Source organism: Palaemon carinicauda, chromosome 1 (genome assembly GCF_036898095.1).
Source record: "Palaemon carinicauda isolate YSFRI2023 chromosome 1, ASM3689809v2, whole genome shotgun sequence".
NCBI lineage: Eukaryota > Metazoa > Arthropoda > Malacostraca > Decapoda > Palaemonidae > Palaemon > Palaemon carinicauda.
Window position 1 is genome coordinate 318,386,339 of NC_090725.1, and position 21,766 is coordinate 318,408,104.

Sequence of the window (21,766 nt, forward strand, 5' to 3'; positions counted from 1 at the left end):
CTAAAAAGCCATGGCGAATTTAAACTCCATTTACAACAAATTGCCATCTCACGAAACCACATTCAGTTATATATATACATAACCAAAAATACAACATAGCCACTGTCCTAGAATAATTACAATCATGAGGTTAGGGTTCAACCTAATTCCCCTATAATTTGTACCATGCACTAATTTTAGCTACATCTCAACTAAAGGGTTCGGCAACCATACGTTATAAGGAGATGGAATAGATGCAAAGAAAGTAGCATCATCTGCATATGAAACAAACTTGCTTTCAAGGCTAAACTTCATATGTAACAATATACGTTCAATTCAGTCATGGTGATTTCTGATTTTGTTTTAGGGAGAATAAGGCAATTTAATGGATCCAAAACTAGTTATATCTTTTGCATATCCGAATTTCAATCCTTGCGGTGATATCTCGTTGAATATGCCTGTCTGAATATGTGTATGAATAAATAAATACCTTATATATACACACATATACATATTATATTTACAGATATAAACACAAATATATATATATATATATATATATATATATATATATATATATATATATATATATATATATATATATATATATATATATGTATATATATATACTTGTGTATATCATATTGTATTTATATATGTAAATATTATCTATCCATTTATCTATCTATCTATATGTATGTATATATATGTGTGTATATATATATATATATATATATATATATATATATATATATATATATATATATATATGCGTGTGTATGTGTGTTGTGTGGTTAGTTTTAATATAAAATAATAATATTGCAAAAGAATGTTTACATTTAAAGCCTCTTTTATTATCATGTGATGTGTGGAATGTATATGCGAATATGGTATGTATGTTTCTCCCAAAAGCTCAGCAAAATCTGCAAGGTTTATAGGGTTGAAAAAAAAACAAAAAACACCCATACAATGTTTTCGTGCCTTCTTTATATAATCATACATTTTATGAGAGAGAGAGAGAGAGAGAGAGAGAGAGAGAGAGAGAGAGAGAGAGAGAGAGAGAGAGAGAGAGAGAGAGAGAAGGAGATTTTTGCATATGTGACAAGGTGAAACTAGTGGAAATGCGAGAGGGTATTCCAGTCTTTATTCCCTATGCTACTTTGGTCGAAACCACTAGAGGTCAGTCACTACCGTATGGGAGGAAGTCATGTGGCTATCACGTGATGATAAAAAAGCCTTCAACTGGTCGCGGGACAGTCTGTGACAGATTGAAGTCTGCTCGCTAGCTACCGCTGAAAGGTCGCTGTCAGCATAATATATTGTATAGTGATTATCTAGTATTAGTAATTAAGGTAGGGACACATTTCTAATAATATCTGTCACCGACACTAACAAATTTGGCTAAGGTTGCAGTAAAAATATGATCCGTGTTTATCTGTGAAAGGTCATGTAGCGTTGCAAACAGATCTAAAGACAACATCTAATGTGGACGAGTACCATCGTTCGATCCAATAATGCAACAATAAACTAGTCAAACTTTTTGATGTTCGACTTCGACAGCCTTGACAGAGTACTGTCGTTCTATGGAAAATGGTCAAACCGCTGACCGAGTTTTATAAGCCAATTTATAGCATTTATGGTGTCAATCGAGACGGTCAATACCAAGTCCAAGGGCACGGAGAAGTTTTTAGGGGGTATCTCAACTATCTCGTACCCGTTCAGGGCCGAATGTAGGTCTTTGCAGTGAAATTTACCTGTATGTTTGGTTGTATGTATGTAACTATACATGTATTTATCAATCTTATGTTTATTTTTTCTAATACATTTATATATATATATATATATATATATATATATATATATATATATATGTATTTGTATATATATGTATATATGCAGTATATATATATATATATATATGTGTGTGTGTGTATATACATATATACATATATACAATACATATATATATATATACATATATATATATATATATATATATATATATATATATATATATATATATATATATATATATTTATATATATGTATATATATATACACAGTATATGTGTGTATTTCTATATATATATATATATATATGTGTGTGTGTGTGTGTTTGTGTGTGTATGTGTACATATATATATATATATATATATATATATATATATATATATATATATATGTATATATATACATATATATATATATATATATATATATATATATATATATATACTTATTTATATATATATACATATATATATATATATATATATATATATATATATATATATACATATATATATATATATATATATATATATATATATATATATATATACAAAATTCAAGAAAGAATGAAAAAGACTCACCTACTCGATCTTGCTTTATTGGCCCATAGACCTAAGATAGGTGAGGCAAGCATTTGTCCCAGTGGATTAGCTGCAATCACCCATCCCAAGAACTCTTTTGATACGCTAGAATCCAGCTGAGGGTAAATACAAAATATGTGCATAAGTATATAACTAAATGAATAAATTTACAAAACAGACAATAAATGGAAGTAAGCACTCAAGATCTCAAAAAATAACAAGGGAATCCTAAAAAAAGTAATACCCAAAATAAATGATGGTATTGAAAAATATATATCATATGGAAAGTTGATGCATGTAAAAATCGAAATAGAAATGAGAAAATCTAAATTCAAAAGTACATATAAAAAAAAATCAATAATTCAATGGACAAATTAATTTATTAAATCTTCACATGTCCATAACAGATAAACATTCACTTCACGTAGCCTACATCGTATGAACTGATTTTGTGTCTAATGCCAGCCCAATCTGCTCAATATCATCAGTCTGGTTCATATACTTATGTAAGCTTTCATTTATTTGTAATTCCTTTGTAAAATTTCAAATCCAGCTCGTGATTTGCACTTTCCCTAATAACAAACCAAAAACTGGCAACTTCATTCTTCTTTCAGCACTAGTAACATGAAAATGGGGTTGGTTTCGAGTACCGGTATATGATTAAAGACTATGGGTTTGTATTCTATGAAAATAAAAATCCCTTACTAGATTTATAATTTGCTCCATCAAGGATACAAACCTGATGCTGCTTTTGTGAACAATCTCTTTTTTGTTGGAAGGTATTGTCCATAAACAGGCTGGATTGTGTTCGTTTGACCTGGTATATGTGATGTGAGATTACACAGTTTTTACAGCCAGAACTTTATATATATGAGACAAAACTCCAGGAGATATCTGAAGAACCTGATGAATTTATAGTATGAATACAACTGCTCAGATGGTAGCATATCCATAAATCCCCATACCTATCCCTATACCCATGCCCTACTGATTGCAATAGCTACCCTCCCTTTTTAGAGGAAGAACGAAGGGAGTCCCATTCCTTTCTCAAACATATGGCTAGCACAGTATGTCAAGTATACTTACTCTGGCTGCGAGTTGGAAGGAGACAGCAATAGAGGAAACCAGTGTTCATCAAAAGTTCACTAATGTACAATTAAATGAGATGCTATTCTGTCCAGGAGTAGGTCGTGTTTTTACACGTCATTTTGAGAAGCCACCAAAGGTCATATAGAGAATGGATTCATTGACTTCTGGGTTATGTTCCTAAGGTAGGAGGAGGTAAAAGTAGTCTGGCATCATCAGATACTTGCCATTAATACCTGTGCTACCGAGCAGTTCTTTCAGAATGCAAGGAAGGGATGATGGATCTGACTTTGTGAGCTTTAATACTCTGCTACCTGCTAACACCTAATCTGAGATGCACAGTTATTTATTTTCTGCCCACAGCCACAGAGAGATGGGATTCTTGGTTCCTTCTTTCTTATGCTTGCCTGTATAAAGGAGTCATCGACATTCTAAGCAGATAACAACCGTAAGGACATAGCTGGGAACATCATCATCTCATTGGAATCATAAACAACAAAATCTCTTTGGGAGAGTATAAAAGAAAGGACTCAAATCTCTAACAAAGGGTTAAAAACTGTGAAATGGGAGAGAATCATAAACATCTCCAATAAGCCATGCAAATCACCCACTCTCTTTACTGATGATATGTTAAGCAGGTATGCTAGTAAGTAATAGGTTGGCCAGGGAACCAGCCACCCATTGAGATACTATCACTCGAGAGTTATTGGGTCCTTTGACAGATCAGATGGTACTACGTTGGATACTTCTCTCTGGTTACGGTTAATTTTCCCTTTGCCTACACACACACCAATTAGTCTGGCCTATTCTTTACTTATTCTCCTCTCTCCTTATACACCTGACAACACGGAGATTACCAAACAATTCTTCTCTCAAGGGGTTAAGTACTGCACTGTAATTGTTCAGTGGCACCTTTCCTCTTGGTAAGGGTAGAAGAGACTCCTTAGCTATGGTAAGCAGCTCTTCTAGGAGAAGGACACTCCAAAATTAAACGACTGTTCTCTAGTCTTGGGTAGTGCCACAGCCTCTGTACCATGGTCTTCCCCTGCCTTGGGTTAGAGTTCTCTTGCTTGAGGGTACACTCTGGAATGCTGTTCTGTCTTGTTTCTCTTTTTTTGTTTTGTTGAAGATTTTATAGTTTATATATGAAATATTTATTTTGATGTTGTTACTGTTCTTATAATGTTCTATTTTAATTGTTAATTACTTCTCTTATTTCCTTGTTTCCTTTCCTCACAGGGCTATTTTCCTTGTTGGAACCCCTGGGATTATAATATCCTACTTTTCCAACTAGGGTTGTAGCTTACCAAGTTATAATAATATTACTACTACTACTACTAATAATAATAATAATATTAATAATAATAGTCTTGCAGATTAATTCTCTGTCCACAGCTTTTTTTCATGGGTTCAAATGGGGACAGGGTGAGATTACTAAAGACAAGACACGCATGCTACTATGGAGACCTTACTACATGAAATGACCAAAACTGTCCTCTAATGAGGGACAGAGGTCTAAGGTATTTAATTGTTATACCTAGGTAAGGGCTGATCATAACCTAGACACAGAAAGGAGCTTGTCTAATCGGAATTAAACTCGGAAAACTGCAACTTGCTGAATGGTGGCTCTGATAGGAGATAAGTCCCTTTCATGACACCAACTACAAAAGAGGGCCCACTTAACTTGGCATATATCTGCTGTGGAATATCAGATAGTGCCTAACATCTCTTATGATGCCCAAAGAGAAAAGAAAAACTGTCTTGTAGGATACACTGGATAGTCTCCATTTCTGAAGGGCAAGGGCCTTCATAGAGTGGTAGTATTTTAATAGAAATGGCTGTTGCAGTACAGTGTGCCACACATATAACTCACAAGACACCTCAACAAGAGCAGTTCAATAGCTGGTGATACCAGTCAAGTCTTTTACAAATGAAGAGCAATCAGGGTTATCCTGAGGAAGGAGGTGGACAGTACAAAATGATCACTGGTGAAAAAGATTGAAGAATAGTAAGGGATAGACGGTAATATTGTCCTATGGATGGCAGTATGCATCTTCCATTGTGGTCTTTGAATCTAGCATGGATGAACATAACAGTGGGGGCAGTTTGATAAACAATTTGATTATAAAATTCCCTAGAAGCTTTCTTGTTACTCCAAGTTGTAGAGTCCACTGTATTTACTACCTGCCCTACTAAACCAAGCCAATCTTCTAGTATATTCCAGCATCCTGTAATAGTACTAGTAAATCATCCATTCTTTAACCTACTTTGCCAACTCATGTAGGAAGGAAAATACAACTCCGCCCTGTTTACTGATGTATACTCCTATAATTGTGTTGTCATCAAACAAGGTAATTAATGCAATGTGTCACCCCTCCTTTGATTCATTCAAGAATATGACCATCTACGAAGGACAAATGTTCAGAAGAACATCCACAAGGAGATTCCTGTCAGATTTTCCACCAATACCTGGCAAATAGGAATATAGAATATCAAGGAATTGACTAATTATCCCCAGTGCTCCTTCATGTGTCACAGGAGTGATTGAAGAAGGATTCTCATATGTGGAATTAGCTTTTTTTAGGAAGCCAGGTCACCAGAACAATCTTCCAAAGCTGAAATGAACTGGTTTTTTTTTTATCAATTTATAAAAACTGCATTATTACAACCATTAATTTGTTGCCTGGCACTACCATATGTAGCATCATATACAGGTACCTGTCTGCAGCTTCAGCAGGCACTCAGACTTATCCCACTTCACAGCAATCCTCAGATCACAGCAAAAACAAGAGAAGTTGGTTCTGGTCAGAGAGAAATTGCTCCTTGCAAGACACCAGGGAAAGCTAGTAATCAAGATATTGAAGGAGACAGATCCCAAACAGATGGACCCAGTAAGACACTAGAGTGAACACTTGTGTGACAACTGCATGACTGTAGACAGACTCGACCATTCAAAGCACAAAGTTCTGAGCTGAAAGACTGTCCAATAGCAAAGTGGTGGTAATTTGGAGAGTTTTAGTTGATGGGTATCTTCAAATATGCATCATTCAAATCTACCAAAAGAATCATGTCACTATTTCTGATAAAAGTCAACACTTTACAGTTGGTTTCCATCTTGAACCTAGTTAAGCAAATGAACCATTTCAGAAAGGACTTGTTTCCAGCCTCCTGTAGCTTTCACTGCACAAAATAAAAGACCAAATGTAGACGCCAGAGGCCTTCTTCAACTATTTACAATACTATACATCCTTTTCTGTCATCCCTTGGACCTCTGTAAATAGGGTGCAATATTTTAGAGATCCTGTAAAGAAAGTTGGAAACTGGATCAGTGTGAGATTCAAGGGAAGACATCAATCTTGGAAGGGAAGCCAGTAAAATCTGTCCCACAGATCTTACTCCATGGAGTTAACCACTTTTTGTCTCTCTATAATGGTCTATGGCATCACAGGCAACCTCAACTTTCAGCAGCATAAGAAGAGAACATCAATCTCATTAGCCTCATGCCCATCCCTTTTTTTCCTTCATCTCCTGGATGAAGACTGGGAAGATGACTGAAAGGGTCTTGACTAATGTTAATGCTTGAATGAAGAGAATTGAGGACTTTGTCTGGATCTCAATTGGGAAACACCCATGATTAAGCCTGGGATCAATGGCCAACCTACCTGTCTCATTTTCTCACTGCTTCTCAACCGTGCTTTTTGAGAAGAGGAAAAAAAAAGGTTTCCAAAACAATTTGTTTTTTAAGGAGAGATTGCTTTTGAGTAAATCCTGTAGTGAAAAGACTACAACCCTAGTTGGAAAAGCAGAATGCTACAAGCCCAGTAGCTCCAACAGGGAAAATAGCCCAGTGAGGAAAGGAAACAAGGAAAAATAAAATATCTCAAGAAGAGTAACAACATTAAAATAAATATCTCCTATACAAACTATACAAACTTTAACAAAACAAGAGGAAGAGAAATAGGATAAAATAGTATGCCCGAGTGTACCCTTAATCAAGAGAACACTAACCTAAGACAGTGGAAGACCATGGTACAGAGGCTATGGCACTACCCAAGACTAGAGAACAATGGCTTGATTTTAGAGTGCCCTTCTCCTAGAAGAGCTGCTTATCATAGCCAAAGAGCCTCTTCTACCCTTGTCAACACGAAAGTGGCCACTGAACAATTAAAGTGCAGTATTTAACCCCTAGAGAGAAAAAGAATTGGTTGTAATCTCAGTGTTGTCAGGTGTATGAGGACAGAGGAGAATATGTAAAGAATAGGCCAAACTATTCTGTGTGTGTGTAGGCAAAGGGAAAATGAACCGTAACCAGAGAGAAGGATCCAATGTAGTACTGTCTGACCAGTCAAAAGACCCCATAACTCTCTAGTGGTGATATCTCAACGGGTGGCTGGTGCCCTGGCCAACCTACTACATAAACCCAGTGTCTTACTACCCTTTCAAAAATTTAATAAGAAAATTTCTGATGAAACTCCAGAGGAGACTAAGCTCATTATTGCCAACAGGAAAAGGGCAATGGAAGCTAACTTTATGGCCTTTGGTTTGGAAGGAGAGATTCCTTTCTGCTAGAAGCTCCCCCAGCTGAGGTGGTTTGCCAATTTGCAAAATGAGGGGTCTATCAGTAGGAGCCTAATTTCTGCATTATTTGGACTGAACACCTTTTTATAATACACCAGAGGAAGGTAAGGGAGTTTAAAGAGTGACTAGAAGAAATTGAATTTTTTGGATTCATAGACCAAAAGATCAATCTTTGCTAGCCCGCTTTCACAAGCTGGCACCAAGGCATGAGTAACAAAAATGAGGACTTTTGGGTACGGTCATATTCTTTCTCTGTGGAAGATACAAGCTGGGGCCAAAGTAGTCCTAATAAAGGTGAGGACTCTTATGTACAGGCATATTCCTTTTCTGAGAAAGACATAGGCTGACGAGGTACAGGTCTAGCCATTTCCCCAATGGTACTTTTCTCATGAATGAGCTCAATGAGCTTGTTTACGGAGACTGAAGGCATAGGACCATTTTATGTGTATTTCCTTTTCTTTTCTCTGACCCCAATGCAGGTTTGATTGCCTAGGAAATTCATAGTCTGCTATACACTGCCTTTAATGATTTTTACTTTTAATATTCAATTATTATATATGACAGACAGCTTGGTTTATTCTTATGTATATTCCCCTGGAGCTGCCAAATTAATCTTTGTATTCTAAATAGATACCTTGCATAAAACTTACTTTCTACAAACAAATTAAAAACTGTGTTCTAATCTCAACATGGTATTTCAAGATGCGTAGGCCTGAGAACTACACTTCTTGATTTTCTGCTGTTCCAAAGGTGAGGTCTGATGATTCATCCCCAAAGATTAACCATTCACTTTCAAGAGGCCTAAGTGGACAGGCACGAAGGCAGTTCACCTGTACTCACTCCTAGCTTGCTCTCACGAATATCTTCCCTTTAAGTGGTCTGTACATACAGAGAAGAGGACGGAGCAGCTCCAAGCTTCCCATTATTCTGGGTTCGCTGTAAATTATGGTATTTAGAGGGCGAGATCAGGAAAATTACCTTTGACCTCAAGGCGCGGCCATTTTGAGACACTGGCGTTGCACAAACTAACCATGAGAGTTAATGGTTAAAAGGGGCCACTTTCTCCAATTAAGTTAGATATCTTTTATTTTAGATTACTGTCTGGCTTTAAACATTCAAGGATCTGTGCGTGCATAACTGGTTGTAAATTCATGAATTTGTTTACTTTGCAACTTTATTATGTTGAGTTCCATTCAATAAGTCACTGCCACATGTCTAACTTTTAACTTTATTGAATTTAATTTTGAGACAATCAAATAGACATTAGGTCTAAAGTTTCTGGATGCAATTGACAAACCTCCTTTCAATCGGTATTATCATTAATTACCGAGTCATTTGTGTCGTATTTTTCTACTGACCAACCCTCTTATTCCCCACTTTGAATTTATGAGATTAATGTTTAGATGACCGCTTGAATATTGCTGTAAATTTTCGGGAATAAAAGTATAATACATTTAGTTTAAATCGTGTCCTTTTACCCTTTTATTGATTTACTTAATTGTTGAGAGTATGGAGCCTTTTTGAAGATGTATAAGTATAGGCTATTGGGATATCTCCCTGAGTTAATTTAAAATCATTACCTGCTCCACCATATCATTGAAGGATGTAAGTTAAATAAAGATGATGTTGATATAGCAAGGTGAGCGCCTTTTGAACATATCGAAGTGTACAGATCCTCATTCTGAGTTTAAGCCCGTAGGCAGAATTTAGAGTAAATTAACACCATATACACCGTTGCTCAATTTCGCTCTTGCGATATTGTTTATTCAAATTTGATTAACTGTTCTGCACCTTAGTGGGGGTGTACTATTTCGGAGACAAAGTAACGCCTGGGCACTATGGTGGTACTAGTACTGACAAATCCAGTACTTAGAATTGATTATCTGGACATAGAATTTGTCTTTATTGTTTATTCAAACTACGATATTAGATACAATTTCTCTGATGACGCTCTGAACGATGAGGCTCATTTCCCCCGGGGAAGATTTTCAATGTCTGTTGTACGAAAGGTTTTCCCAAATTAATTTCCCACAAATCACATTTACCACAAAATGTAATTTTAGTTGTGGGCTTATACTGAATGTCCTTGTTTATATTGTGTTATTATAAAGTGTTAGCCTTCACAAACTTATTCTTTTCTTCAGTAGATTAAGGTAATTGAGATCACTTGGGATAATTTAGGTATTTTGTAACAGTGATTGAGAAAATTGTTAGGTATGTTGGAATTGTTATGGATACTTTCGATCCTAGTTATTTTCTATGAGAGTACTGGCAAAAAAAAAATCATGAAATTGACATGAATGAACAAATTAAAAAAATAAATAAAAAACTGTGTCAAGAATCAATGAGTAGCTTCACTGGTAGAATACACTTTCCTCACCTTGCAGACTGAAAAACTTGTTAGCCTGCCCAACTTTGTTCCTACTAACACAAAATATTGCTGAAATCGTATTTTGAAAGGGATAGCAGAAAATCCAAAGACTGTGGGAGGGGCAAGAAGGAGGAAAAATTCTTAAGAATTAACCATCTACTTTGGGAAAATGAAAGCCAAGGAATTGCACATGTAGAAATTCATATGAAAAATAATATCCAGCTGGGGCTGCTCAACAACTTGCTGGACAAGGGGGAGGTGGGGAAAGAAAATACACCTAACGATATTGATTATTTTGATTATTTTTCTAGATTTACTTTCTGAAACAAAACTTTATCGGACTAAAAATAAACATAGCAAAATATTAGACACTGATATATGACTGTTCACACATGTAAGATAAACAGCTCTTCTCTCTCTCTCTCTCTCTCTCTCTCTCTCTCTCTCTCTCTCTCTCTCTCTCTCTCTCTAAATTATTGGTCACAAGTTCAACAAAATTAAGTAACTCTGGGTCTGGTCAGTATTTGGATATGTGACCTCCAAGAAACTCCAAACGCCATTTTTGTATAAGCATCTCTTATCAAAAGAAGTACGAAGACCTCAAAGGTATATAAACACATACCACATGCACAAATATTATATATATATATATATATATATATATATATATATATATATATATATATATATATACATATATATGTGTGTATATATATGTACGGTATATATATATATATATATATATATATATATATATATATATATATACCTACCTCATACTTGGGATCGAATGCTAGCCCCTTCTAATGAAAGGCCAGGTCCCTTCCAACCATGCCACGAGACGCCATAAAAGAAGTCGGAACCTAACTGCTAATCTGCAGTTCAGGATTTACCTGGCGAGACATCAGGCTCTTACCAGCGAGTTTTCCCCGACTTCTCGGCCCACCAGGTGACACAATTGATAGTAATTCATTCAAATTACCCCTAATGAGTCAATATGGATAAATATCAACACAACATCGTGCTCAAACAGAAATAAATTCCTACCTCATACCCGGGCAGAAATATGTCTTTAAAGGAATTTTCTTATGATTCTGGGATCCTGTGGCAAAGTGAATTCGATATTTGTGTATTTTCGACTTATTTGAAAAAATATATACACTATTTATATTCACATATATACATACACACACACACACACTCACATATATATATATATATATATATATATATATATATACCTGGGAAGAAATATTTATCATTAAAGGAATTTTCCTATGGTTTCGAAGTCCCGTGGTAGGGTGAATTCGATATTTGTGTATTTGTCGGTTATTTGATAAAAACTAATATATATATATATATATATATATATATATATATATATATATATATATATATATATATATATATATACACACACACAAAGTATGTACAATATATGTAAAACAAACAATAAAAACTAACATAATGAAAGTCTACAAATACCCGTGTAGCTATTTGCAAGTACAAAGACTAAAGTACACACTCACCTGTTGCAAGTAAGGCCAGACCCCTGTCAGTATGATGGAGAATCCAACGGAACCGATGAAGGTGGTGAAGTAGACGACGTAGTGAGATCGACGCCTGGCCCTCTTCTCCTCCAACGTCTCTAACAACGTTGGAGTTTCCTTTTCCTCCATCATGGGAACTGCTGTTCCATCTCTGTGTTGCACAGAGAAACGAAAAGAAAAAAATTAAGATAATCGAAATGCAGCAACTCAATAGGGCTACTGCAGTTAAAATGGGCTATATTTTTTCTGCACTTTTCTTATTTCATTCTGTTAATAAATCAAGTTAAATTATATTTATTTCCCTACTGAAATACTCATTATTGATATAACAATAATAATAGCAAAAATGCAATAGTAAGAATAATAATGATAATAATAGTATAAAAATCATCAAGAAAATTAATAAATCATTATCTTCCACTTGCAATGATCCCAGAATTCTATAAATGAAAGACAAGGGCACAAGTAATTGATAAAAATAAAAAAAAAAAGTAGGAACGTAGTACTAGAGTGGTTCATAACTGACGTGTGCCTGGTGGTAATAATTTGATTTCACATTTATCATAACTTGGTCAATTATGAAAGACTTCTTAAAAGGTCACAAAACAACTATCTCCCCGTCCCACCATGTTTAAACTGACAAATGTTTTCGAATTACCACTACAGAATGAAAGCGGGACGGAAATCAACTATAAAACATGTGAATATAAATTAATTTCTATTGCTCACGAGATTAGTTATTTTCTCAATAATAATAATAATAATAATAATAATAATAATAATAATAATAATAATAATAATAATAATATAGAGCCTGATTAACAAAGAAAATAGCAATGAGATCTCTGGAAATGGACTAAACGTATTTGGCCTGTAGTGCCTGATAATTTTCAATATCAAAGGGAATTTAGCTTAAACTCTGACACTGCGGTCCCTGTTGATGGAAATCCGTAAATTCATCATCGGGATAAAAAAAATGCTGTGAAATTCAAGAAAAGGGACACAAGTATGGCATCATCATCATCATCATCATCATCATCATCATCATTAGTAGTAGTAGTAGTAGTAGTAGTAGCCTAGTTGGAAAAGCAAGATGCTATAAGCCCAGTGGCCCCGACAGGGGAATTAGCCCAGTGAGGAAAGGGAACAAGGAAAAATAGAATATTTCAAGAACATTAACAACATTAAAATGAACATTTCCTATATAAACTATAATAACTTTAACAAACAAGAGGAGGAGAAATTAGATAGAATAGTGTGCCCGAGGGTATCCTCAAGCAAGAGAACTCTAACCTACGACAGTGGAAGACCATGGTACAGAGGCTATGGCTCTACCCAAGATTAGAGAACATTTGTTTGAACTTGGAGTGTCCTTCTCCTAGAAGAGCTGCTAACTATAGCTAAAGTCTCTCTTCTTCCCTTACTAAGAGGAAAGTAAGCAATTGAACAATTACAGTGCAGTAGTTAACCCCATGAAGGAAGATGAATTTTTTGGTAATCTCAGTGTTGTCAGGTGTATGAGGACACGGGAGAATCTGTCAAGAATAGGCCAGGCTATTCGGTGTATGTGTAGGCAGAGGAAAAGTAAACCGTAACCAGAGAGAAGGATCCAATGCAGTACTGTCTGACCAGTCAAAGGTACCCTAAACTCTCGAGCAGTAGTATCTGAATGGGTGGTGGGTACCCTGGCCAACCTACCATATGCTATTTGGTATTTCGAAAATTTGGTACATTTATACAAGGTCAGTTTGATAAGTAGATACCTTCAGCATTACATAAAAACTAAAATAAAGATTACGAAAATATTACATTTCATACCTATTAGTATATTAGAAACGCGTATCATATGCAACAACACGTACAATTTTCAAGTACTCTTCACACTGGGAATATGATCCTCATATTTCTTTTAATAGAAAAATTAATCACTATTCAAATTACTTAAAAGTGTCAAAAACTCAAGCAACTCTTCAATAATGTATTTCATTCAATTACGGGTATTCAAATACATTGATACGCAATAACTTGAACCATGTCTCATTTAAAATCTGTCGTGTTCTCAGATAGGACGACAATTCGAGATTTTATAAAACAATTAACACGTTAACATGTACATGTACTAAAATGGCAACTCATATTAATATCTACTAAAACAACAATTTAAATGATCCTTTTAAACTCATGTACATTAGGGTAATTTTACCAATTTTATAGCCTGCTAAGTATTCCAAACAAGTGGTGGTGAGTGGAGCTAGATAAAAGAAATCAAAGTTGCATTATCTCTGTGATATATGAAATGAGCTCCAGTATTTCCTGAGCGCTTGCATCAACATTAATAGGTTCGCACTGATGAGCTACTTAAAAATCGTCCTGTAACTAAGTTGTAAAGAAAACAGAAAATGAAACAATTTCACAGTTTGTAGAAATTTCCTGTATAACATTATTTCACGGAGGGATATAACAATCCTCAACATCGGCCCAAAACATTACACTTCATAGAGAGAGTGGTTCTATCCTATTCTTCCTGAGCTCAGCAACCTCCGGATGCTGACGTCATTAGTTGCAACAGACTGCTGGCCTTCCTCTACACTAAAATGTCAGTGACTCGACAAAGCTTGACATGTTTCTCGTGAATCATGCAGCTCAGTTTACGTTGAAGTCTATTTGCTTTCACACAAAAGGGGAAACAATAAAACTCGACTGAATTGAAACGAATTCTCACTGCAAGGTGAAACTTGAATATATGCGTTTGTCTAAAAGCATAGGGTGAGTGTATATATATATATATATATATATATATATATATATATATATATATATATATATATATATATATATATATATATATATATATATATGTATATATATATATACTATATATATGTATATATATATATATATATATATATATATATATATATATATATATATATACGCACATATATATATAATATATATATATATATATATATATATATATATATATATATATATATATATATATATATATATATATTCACATATATATATATATATATATATATATGTATATATATATATACATATATATATGCGTGTATATATATATACATGTATATATATATATATATATATATATATATATATATATCACCCTTCTAATGAAACTTGAGGAATTGCTAAGTTAAATTTCATAGTGTACAGAAAATTATTTTCATATCACAACTGAATCAAAGTGACCCACACCCAGAAAAGAAAAACAAAATAAGTCATTCAGATAGAGCAATTCAGAAGGATCACGATGAAACCCCTGATGCTTCAGTACAAAGTGTTCTCTGTCCTCTCCTAAATGATCGAGAGAGGAGTCACGTAATGAGTCTGTTTTTTTTTTCTTTGCCCTTCTGTTATCGGAAGGATAATGACCTTTACAAGCTTTAATTGACTGATTAATTTATTAAGTGCTTACAGTATACTGATGTACAAAAGCAAAGATCATCAAAAGCCAAGCTTAAACGAGAGAGAATTATAATTATACTATTGTTTTTGCTTCTACTTTTTGAACTTGGGGAATTGGTATTCTTATTCCACTAGGCAAATCTTGTAGCACTATCCCTGCTGAATGCCAGCAAATTTCCACACACCTTTTATAATTCAAAGTGTCTGAAGTCCTGCTGGTATTATGTGAGAATGGGCTTAAATAGGGAAAGCTACCCAGTACAAAAAGGAAGTATAGACATAACAAATAAACTATATATGAAAATTAATAAATGATTTATCAAATATTACAACACTAACAACGTTAAAATAAATCTGGGTTAGTATATGATACTTTAATTACTAGCGAAACTAGAATTCGCTATAAGAAATGGACGAGTGCTGGCTAGTTTGGCGTTTTTATATATATTTAATTTTGGGCTGGGGCATAATAACTTACATACTGGTCGGTTAAAATGCAAAGGCTATTTCTCACTCTAACTCCATTGTTTACATTTGGGAGACTGATGGTGAGTTACTGGGCATGCTTTGCTTAATTTTGCTTTTGACAACTGTTCTGTTTTATGTATGACGTAATTATTACCTGTTTTTTTTTTCTAACCAATTACGAGCTTCCAACCATTTATGCTCAAGTTCCCGGATGTTGTTCTACAAAAAACAATTTTTTCCACCCTCCCCTTCAGTTTCAGCTTTACCACCATCGCATAATGTCTCCACGAGAGAAATACAATCTATTTAGAAATTTATTGTATTTTTTTCGAAATTTAGTATAATTTCATTTATGTCGGCAATTTATTATGATGAAAACGCTCTCCGTTCAGTGTATAGCTATTGTTACTCACGTGAAAGTAAAAAATAACGCTAAAATAATGACCCATAAAACTTGCGAGTGCAGTTCAACATGTACCGCTTGCATGAACATATGAGCAGTGATGTAATATCAATTTTGCTAGCACAGCGAGCCCCAACGGAGTAAACTCCATAAGATGTTCAAAAATATATCTTCAAAATAATGACCTACGGGGCTTGCGAGCGCAGCTCAACATGTATTGTTTGTCAGAACATATGAGCAGTGATGTAACGCTAAATTTAAGAGCGTAGCGAGCACGGCAGAGTAAAAATAAACATTAAAGGGACTTAAAGTGAATCATAGATAATTATGATACTTTAAATTTCAGAAACCTACATGAACCATATATTTTTTCTAACTGGTTATCTTGTGTTTATTTTGCATTTTTGACCATTATTATAGCTGCAAGTCACTTTTTTGGCATTTTCCCTCTCAAAAAAAACCCGATTTCCCACTGGGGTCCCCCATAATTTTCTTTATATAAGGGGATCCAAAAACTCATAAACAGGTGGTTTGCTCCAATAACTATGGTCAGAAATGCATAAAACACAAGATAGCGAGTAAAAAAAATATATGGTTCATGAATTAGGCTAGAAATTTAAGTATCATATATTTACCTACATCTGTAATAAATAGATTATGAAACGAAATTTATGCCTACCTGTTCAACAGAAAACATTTTGAAAAGAGTTATAACTTCAGAAGTTCCCCTGATTCTACCGCGATATTAGATCACCCATAATCTGGTCCCAGCTGGAATAAGATTTCTAGAATGCTGTGCGTTGAGAAGGCAAGAATGCTAGAATCAACTTTAAACTAACTTTTCTATAGGGCCAAAGAAAAAAAATAAGGAATTCCATAAACTGCACATTAAGTTCATAGTAACTGAAAACCGGACAGGCAAACAATACTCAAAATATGACAGAATGAAAGAATTAAAATATTTCTTCAAGATAAATTGATCACCAAAAAGCTTAGAATACTATTTTTGTGTACTTGGAGTAACAGAATAATTGTTTCCCAAAAGTAAATTTCCAATAAAAACACAACAATAATTCTAAATGAGTTGTATATAGTTAAAGAGACATTGTCACTGCAAAGACTTGGAAGTTAGCCTCAAAGAGGTATGATTCAATTGCGAGCTCCCGAGCACCTCATCAAATTTCTCAAAAACACATGTATTTATATGCCTCCAGTCACATAAGAGTGACAATTGCATGTGTACATTCAATGTTTTTTGTTATTTAGGTTGAGTGTTGCTTGCAGCTTGAAAGCCGCTACAGTTAGTGAGGTACTTAAGGTTGACATTGGCATAAGAATTGACAATATAATAACAATAATGAAAATAGAACCAAAATTAGCATGTATTACATTCCTCAGCTTTTTGTCATTAAGGTTGATTGGAGTACAATGGTGGTTACTACGAACGCTAAGTGGAAGAAACTGAAAAAGCATTCTTCTTCATTTGTATGCGTGTTGCTTATTACATGTGAATTACATGGCTCCTTCCTTGAATCAGACATGCATGTGAAAGACGGCAAACTGCCCTAAAGAGTTGTACTGTTTGCAGGTCGTCTTGCAGGAGATTGTATCAATGGTGATACAATCCTCTTTTCCACAAATATTGAGGTGGGGTAGTAGTCTGGTTCCATCTACATGTTAAAATGCCTGCAATCCCCACATGGGTGCAGGAATCCATGGGTTTGAGGCCTTTAGATGAATGGGCTTTAGCAGCATTCAAACTGTCTGGGTCCAAACGTCTGAATCTTGCAAATGCTGGGGCCTCTGTCGTCTTGATATGGTGATAAATACCGTGCTTGGCGGCAACTATGGGGGTTTGGAGTGGTTCTGGGCGGAAGATGTCTGGATAGAAAATGAGATGAGTGTCGGCATAAGTGAGCTTGCGTTGATGTGGAGAAAAACATCAAACAGAGCAAGTGATAAAGGTGTGAATGAGTAAGAGCTGGCTTTGACTAAGCTTTGATGTGTAACGTCCACCAGGAGGTGAAAATGGGAGAGAAAATCTGCAGCAATGAGAGATAACGTAACGTCGGTAATAATGCAATTCCATGGTACTGGGTGCCCCCAAATGACAGTGTCAGCACCTCATAGCCATGTGTGGCCACCAGATGGACATCAGGGGGCTTAGAATGATGGGGTCATACTCTTAACAGAGAATGTGGCAGAAATGAATGACAGGCACTTGTATCTACCAGAAAGCACACATTACATCCTAATTCATGCGAACAAAAGCGATTAGTTAATGGGGAGGCTACCGCCACAGGCGATGGCCTTCTTACATGTTTTGCATGTGCAACAAGCAACACATATAAACAAAGAAGAATGTGCTCTCTGTCTATTCCATGCAGCATGCATAGTAACTGCCATCAGACTTCAATCAACTTAAATGACAAAAGCTGTTAAATGTAATACATGCTAATTTTGACTCTTCATTACCATTATCATTGTGTCAAATTTCATGCTATTTTCAACCTTAATTACCTCTCTAACTGTAATGGCTTGCAAGCTGTATGACAAAATAAATTGAATGAACACATTTAATTGGATGACATACCACAGGCTGGATCCATTAAGTCTCCACAAATGAATCTAACTGCCCCAGATTTTGAACTATAAAAGCAGAGCATCCCAAATAGACACCTTAAACTATGCTAGTTGAGATCCACCAGAGCCTTATCTCCTTCTAAAAAAAAAAAAAAAAAAAAAAAAAAAAAAATTCTCTACATACAGTAAATTATCTTCAGCCAAGTCTGCTCTAGTTCTAAAGCTGAGGTCTACTCATCAAGGAGATAATCTTTCACCAGAATTCTGCCCCATCTATGGAACCCATAACTATGCCAGTATTACAATAGAAATCACAATTTCCTTCCCACAGAGCAGATACTTGTATGGATTCAATCTATGCCGGAAGGAACCCTATCTACAACATAAACCGAAACAGATGCTTTCATAGTTCCAACATTAAACTGCCCATTCTATAGCTCTCACTCTACCTAATCTATCAAAATTCACCGGTGACCATAGCATTTGCATCCTTCATTAATGCTTTCAAGACAAGGATAGTACCTAACACATCAAGCGATACTGACAGACTTACTTACTTTGATCTTTGCACTTTTTACGCATGCCCTTTTGTCCGGTTGCTTAACGTACATAACTTAAAATCACAAAAGGACAAATTCTTGTGAATAAATTATACCAGCATGTTGAAGGGGATACAAAAGGTCTAAAAGCATGTATTCTCAAAGAAGAGCCTGAATGATACACTAAAACTATAACTCTGTTGCAGGATGAATATGGAGATCCATACAACATAGTTATGCTGAGAAGCTGGCCTGAAATCAAGAATGATGATCCTCCAAAATTATAGATGTCAAAGCTCTTGATAGTGTGTGGTCATAATGCAGTCTTCCATATATGGATGCTTAACCATATTTCCAACATGAAGGCTACTGTTGGTAAGCAGCCCATCCATATCCAAAATAAATTATGTAACACCGCTACAGGAATCCGAACTATGAAGGGTAAGGTAAAATTTTAGGATTTGGTGAGGTTTTTAAAGAATGTTGCAGAATTAACAAACAATGCTGCTTTCTGCAGACAGGCAATGAAATCTGACAACAGCCAAAGCATACAACCAAGCCTTTCCAATATTAAAAAAATAAAATACTAGTTCCTTTCCCACGACCATACAGTCAGATGGCCATAGCAAGCCAGCATATTCTTCAAATGCAATAACAGTTTAGGCTAGAAGAAATTGTCCCATGTGTAAAGGATCTCATAGCCTGGATGACTGTTCTGAATTTGCAAAAAAAAACAACACAAGGCAAACTACATTACTGAAGAACAAAAGACTTACTTTTTGCTGCCTTAGCTATAATCATACCATAAAGAAATGAGACAAGAAAAGACTGCTGTAAATGTTAAATAAAACATCCAACTTGTCTGCATGAGGGGAACGAAAACCACAGTCCACTGCTGAAGTTTCATCTAGTGCTTGTATTAAAGCAGAATCACAAGCCGCACATTGTTAAAGTAAAGGTGCCTGGTTTCAGTTCTAGTATCATTAGAATAGATATTCAGCAGAGAGTCAGCCAGGCAAGCCCAGCACTCTACTGTGCTGACCAACCACAGCAGTAACCTCCCATATAAACAGTTTAAACTCATGGTCCCAGGCTGGGATCGATCTGCTGCCATGTGAATGGTAGGTGATAACGGTGATGTTGAAACCTACTTTTTCTAAGACAATATAGCCACTAGCTGCTTTAAAATTGAAGAGCTGAAGGAACAGCTGAATGATGATTCAATAGCATCCAAAATCAATCTTTGCACACTACTTGGAGCAAACTACAAAGTCCTCTGTCATCCAAGATCTATTGGTGATGGGTATCTATGGAAACAATTCAGTATATTTGCCAAATACATTTGCAAAATAAGAAATTTTAATCTTCCATAAACAGATTCCAAGAGAGGAAATTCTGTCAACAATACTTCATCCGAGACAAGTGGACAGTAATTTTCCAAAGTATGAACCCTTTATGAAAATTGGATTTCTTATTGGCAACAAATGTATAGCAGGACTTTGTCCCCCAGTCCTATTAGTAGAGAACACCAGACTATTTGCAGTGCAACTCAAGCTATTTTGAACAGTCAATGGATAAGTTAAAGTGACCACCAATGAAAACAATAATCACTTGTATAAGGAGATTTCTCTGGGATATGATGTCATTTAGAGAATGCATAGTCTCAGCTGCAGTCATCAAGATATTTGAAATGGAATTCAGTGAAAAAGATAAAGGAAGCCCTTCAGAAGAAAGAGGATAATCATAGGAAGACCTTAGGTTCAAACCTTTGGTGGAAAAGTAACAACATATAACAAATTAATATTTTGAAATTCCCTTACCATTCAGTGACAATACACAAGTGGATGTCAGTAACAAATTCCAAACCATCAAGAGAACAGAGTGGCAAAAGAAGAAAATGCTGCATAATGAAAAGTACTATGGAGACAATGTTATATTTGTGGACAAGATACTGAAGAAAGGCGTAACATTTTGATTGCAGTGTTTATTCTATAGTAGGTGTGTAAACATTGTTCACAGAAAAAAAAAATTACATTAATTGGAGAAAATGAAGCTATGCTCAACAAAGTTAAAAGTCCCCGAACAACAATGCGACTCTCTATGGTTCTTGTGGTGGCCTCATGGTAATTTACAACAAGCACTAAAAGAATACCAGATGACCATACACATATTTGGAGAAGTTTCATCTCCTAAAGTGTCAAACTTTGTTTTGAAGAAACCAGCAGATTAGTTTATGTAGATTATTGACTCAAGTCAGTCAAGGATGAACAGACAGCTTGACAGCTGATCAAAAATCTTGTAGCAGCCACACAATGGAAAACATTTCATCTCATCCAATTTATGTTTAGCAGGAAAGAGGTCCTTGAATCTACTCCATTACAAAAGAGATCGCCTGATATTCA

The 21,766-nt window shown here is 35.1% G+C and overlaps 1 protein-coding gene across 1 annotated transcript in view; it reads right to left on the reverse strand.

Annotated features, from left to right (window-relative positions):
* Nucleotides 1-12,083, reverse strand: part of LOC137658708 (major facilitator superfamily domain-containing protein 8-like) — a 62,631-nt gene extending 50,548 nt beyond the window's left edge. Inside the window, exons 1-2 of the mRNA XM_068393708.1 lie at nt 11,916-12,083; nt 2,352-2,467 (exon numbers count right to left, since the gene is read on the reverse strand). Of these exons, the coding sequence (XP_068249809.1) occupies nt 2,352-2,467; nt 11,916-12,068 (269 nt within the window). The 5' untranslated portion in view covers nt 12,069-12,083. The remainder of the gene's footprint in view (nt 1-2,351; nt 2,468-11,915) is intronic.
* Nucleotides 12,084-21,766: the final 9,683 nt, after the last annotated feature.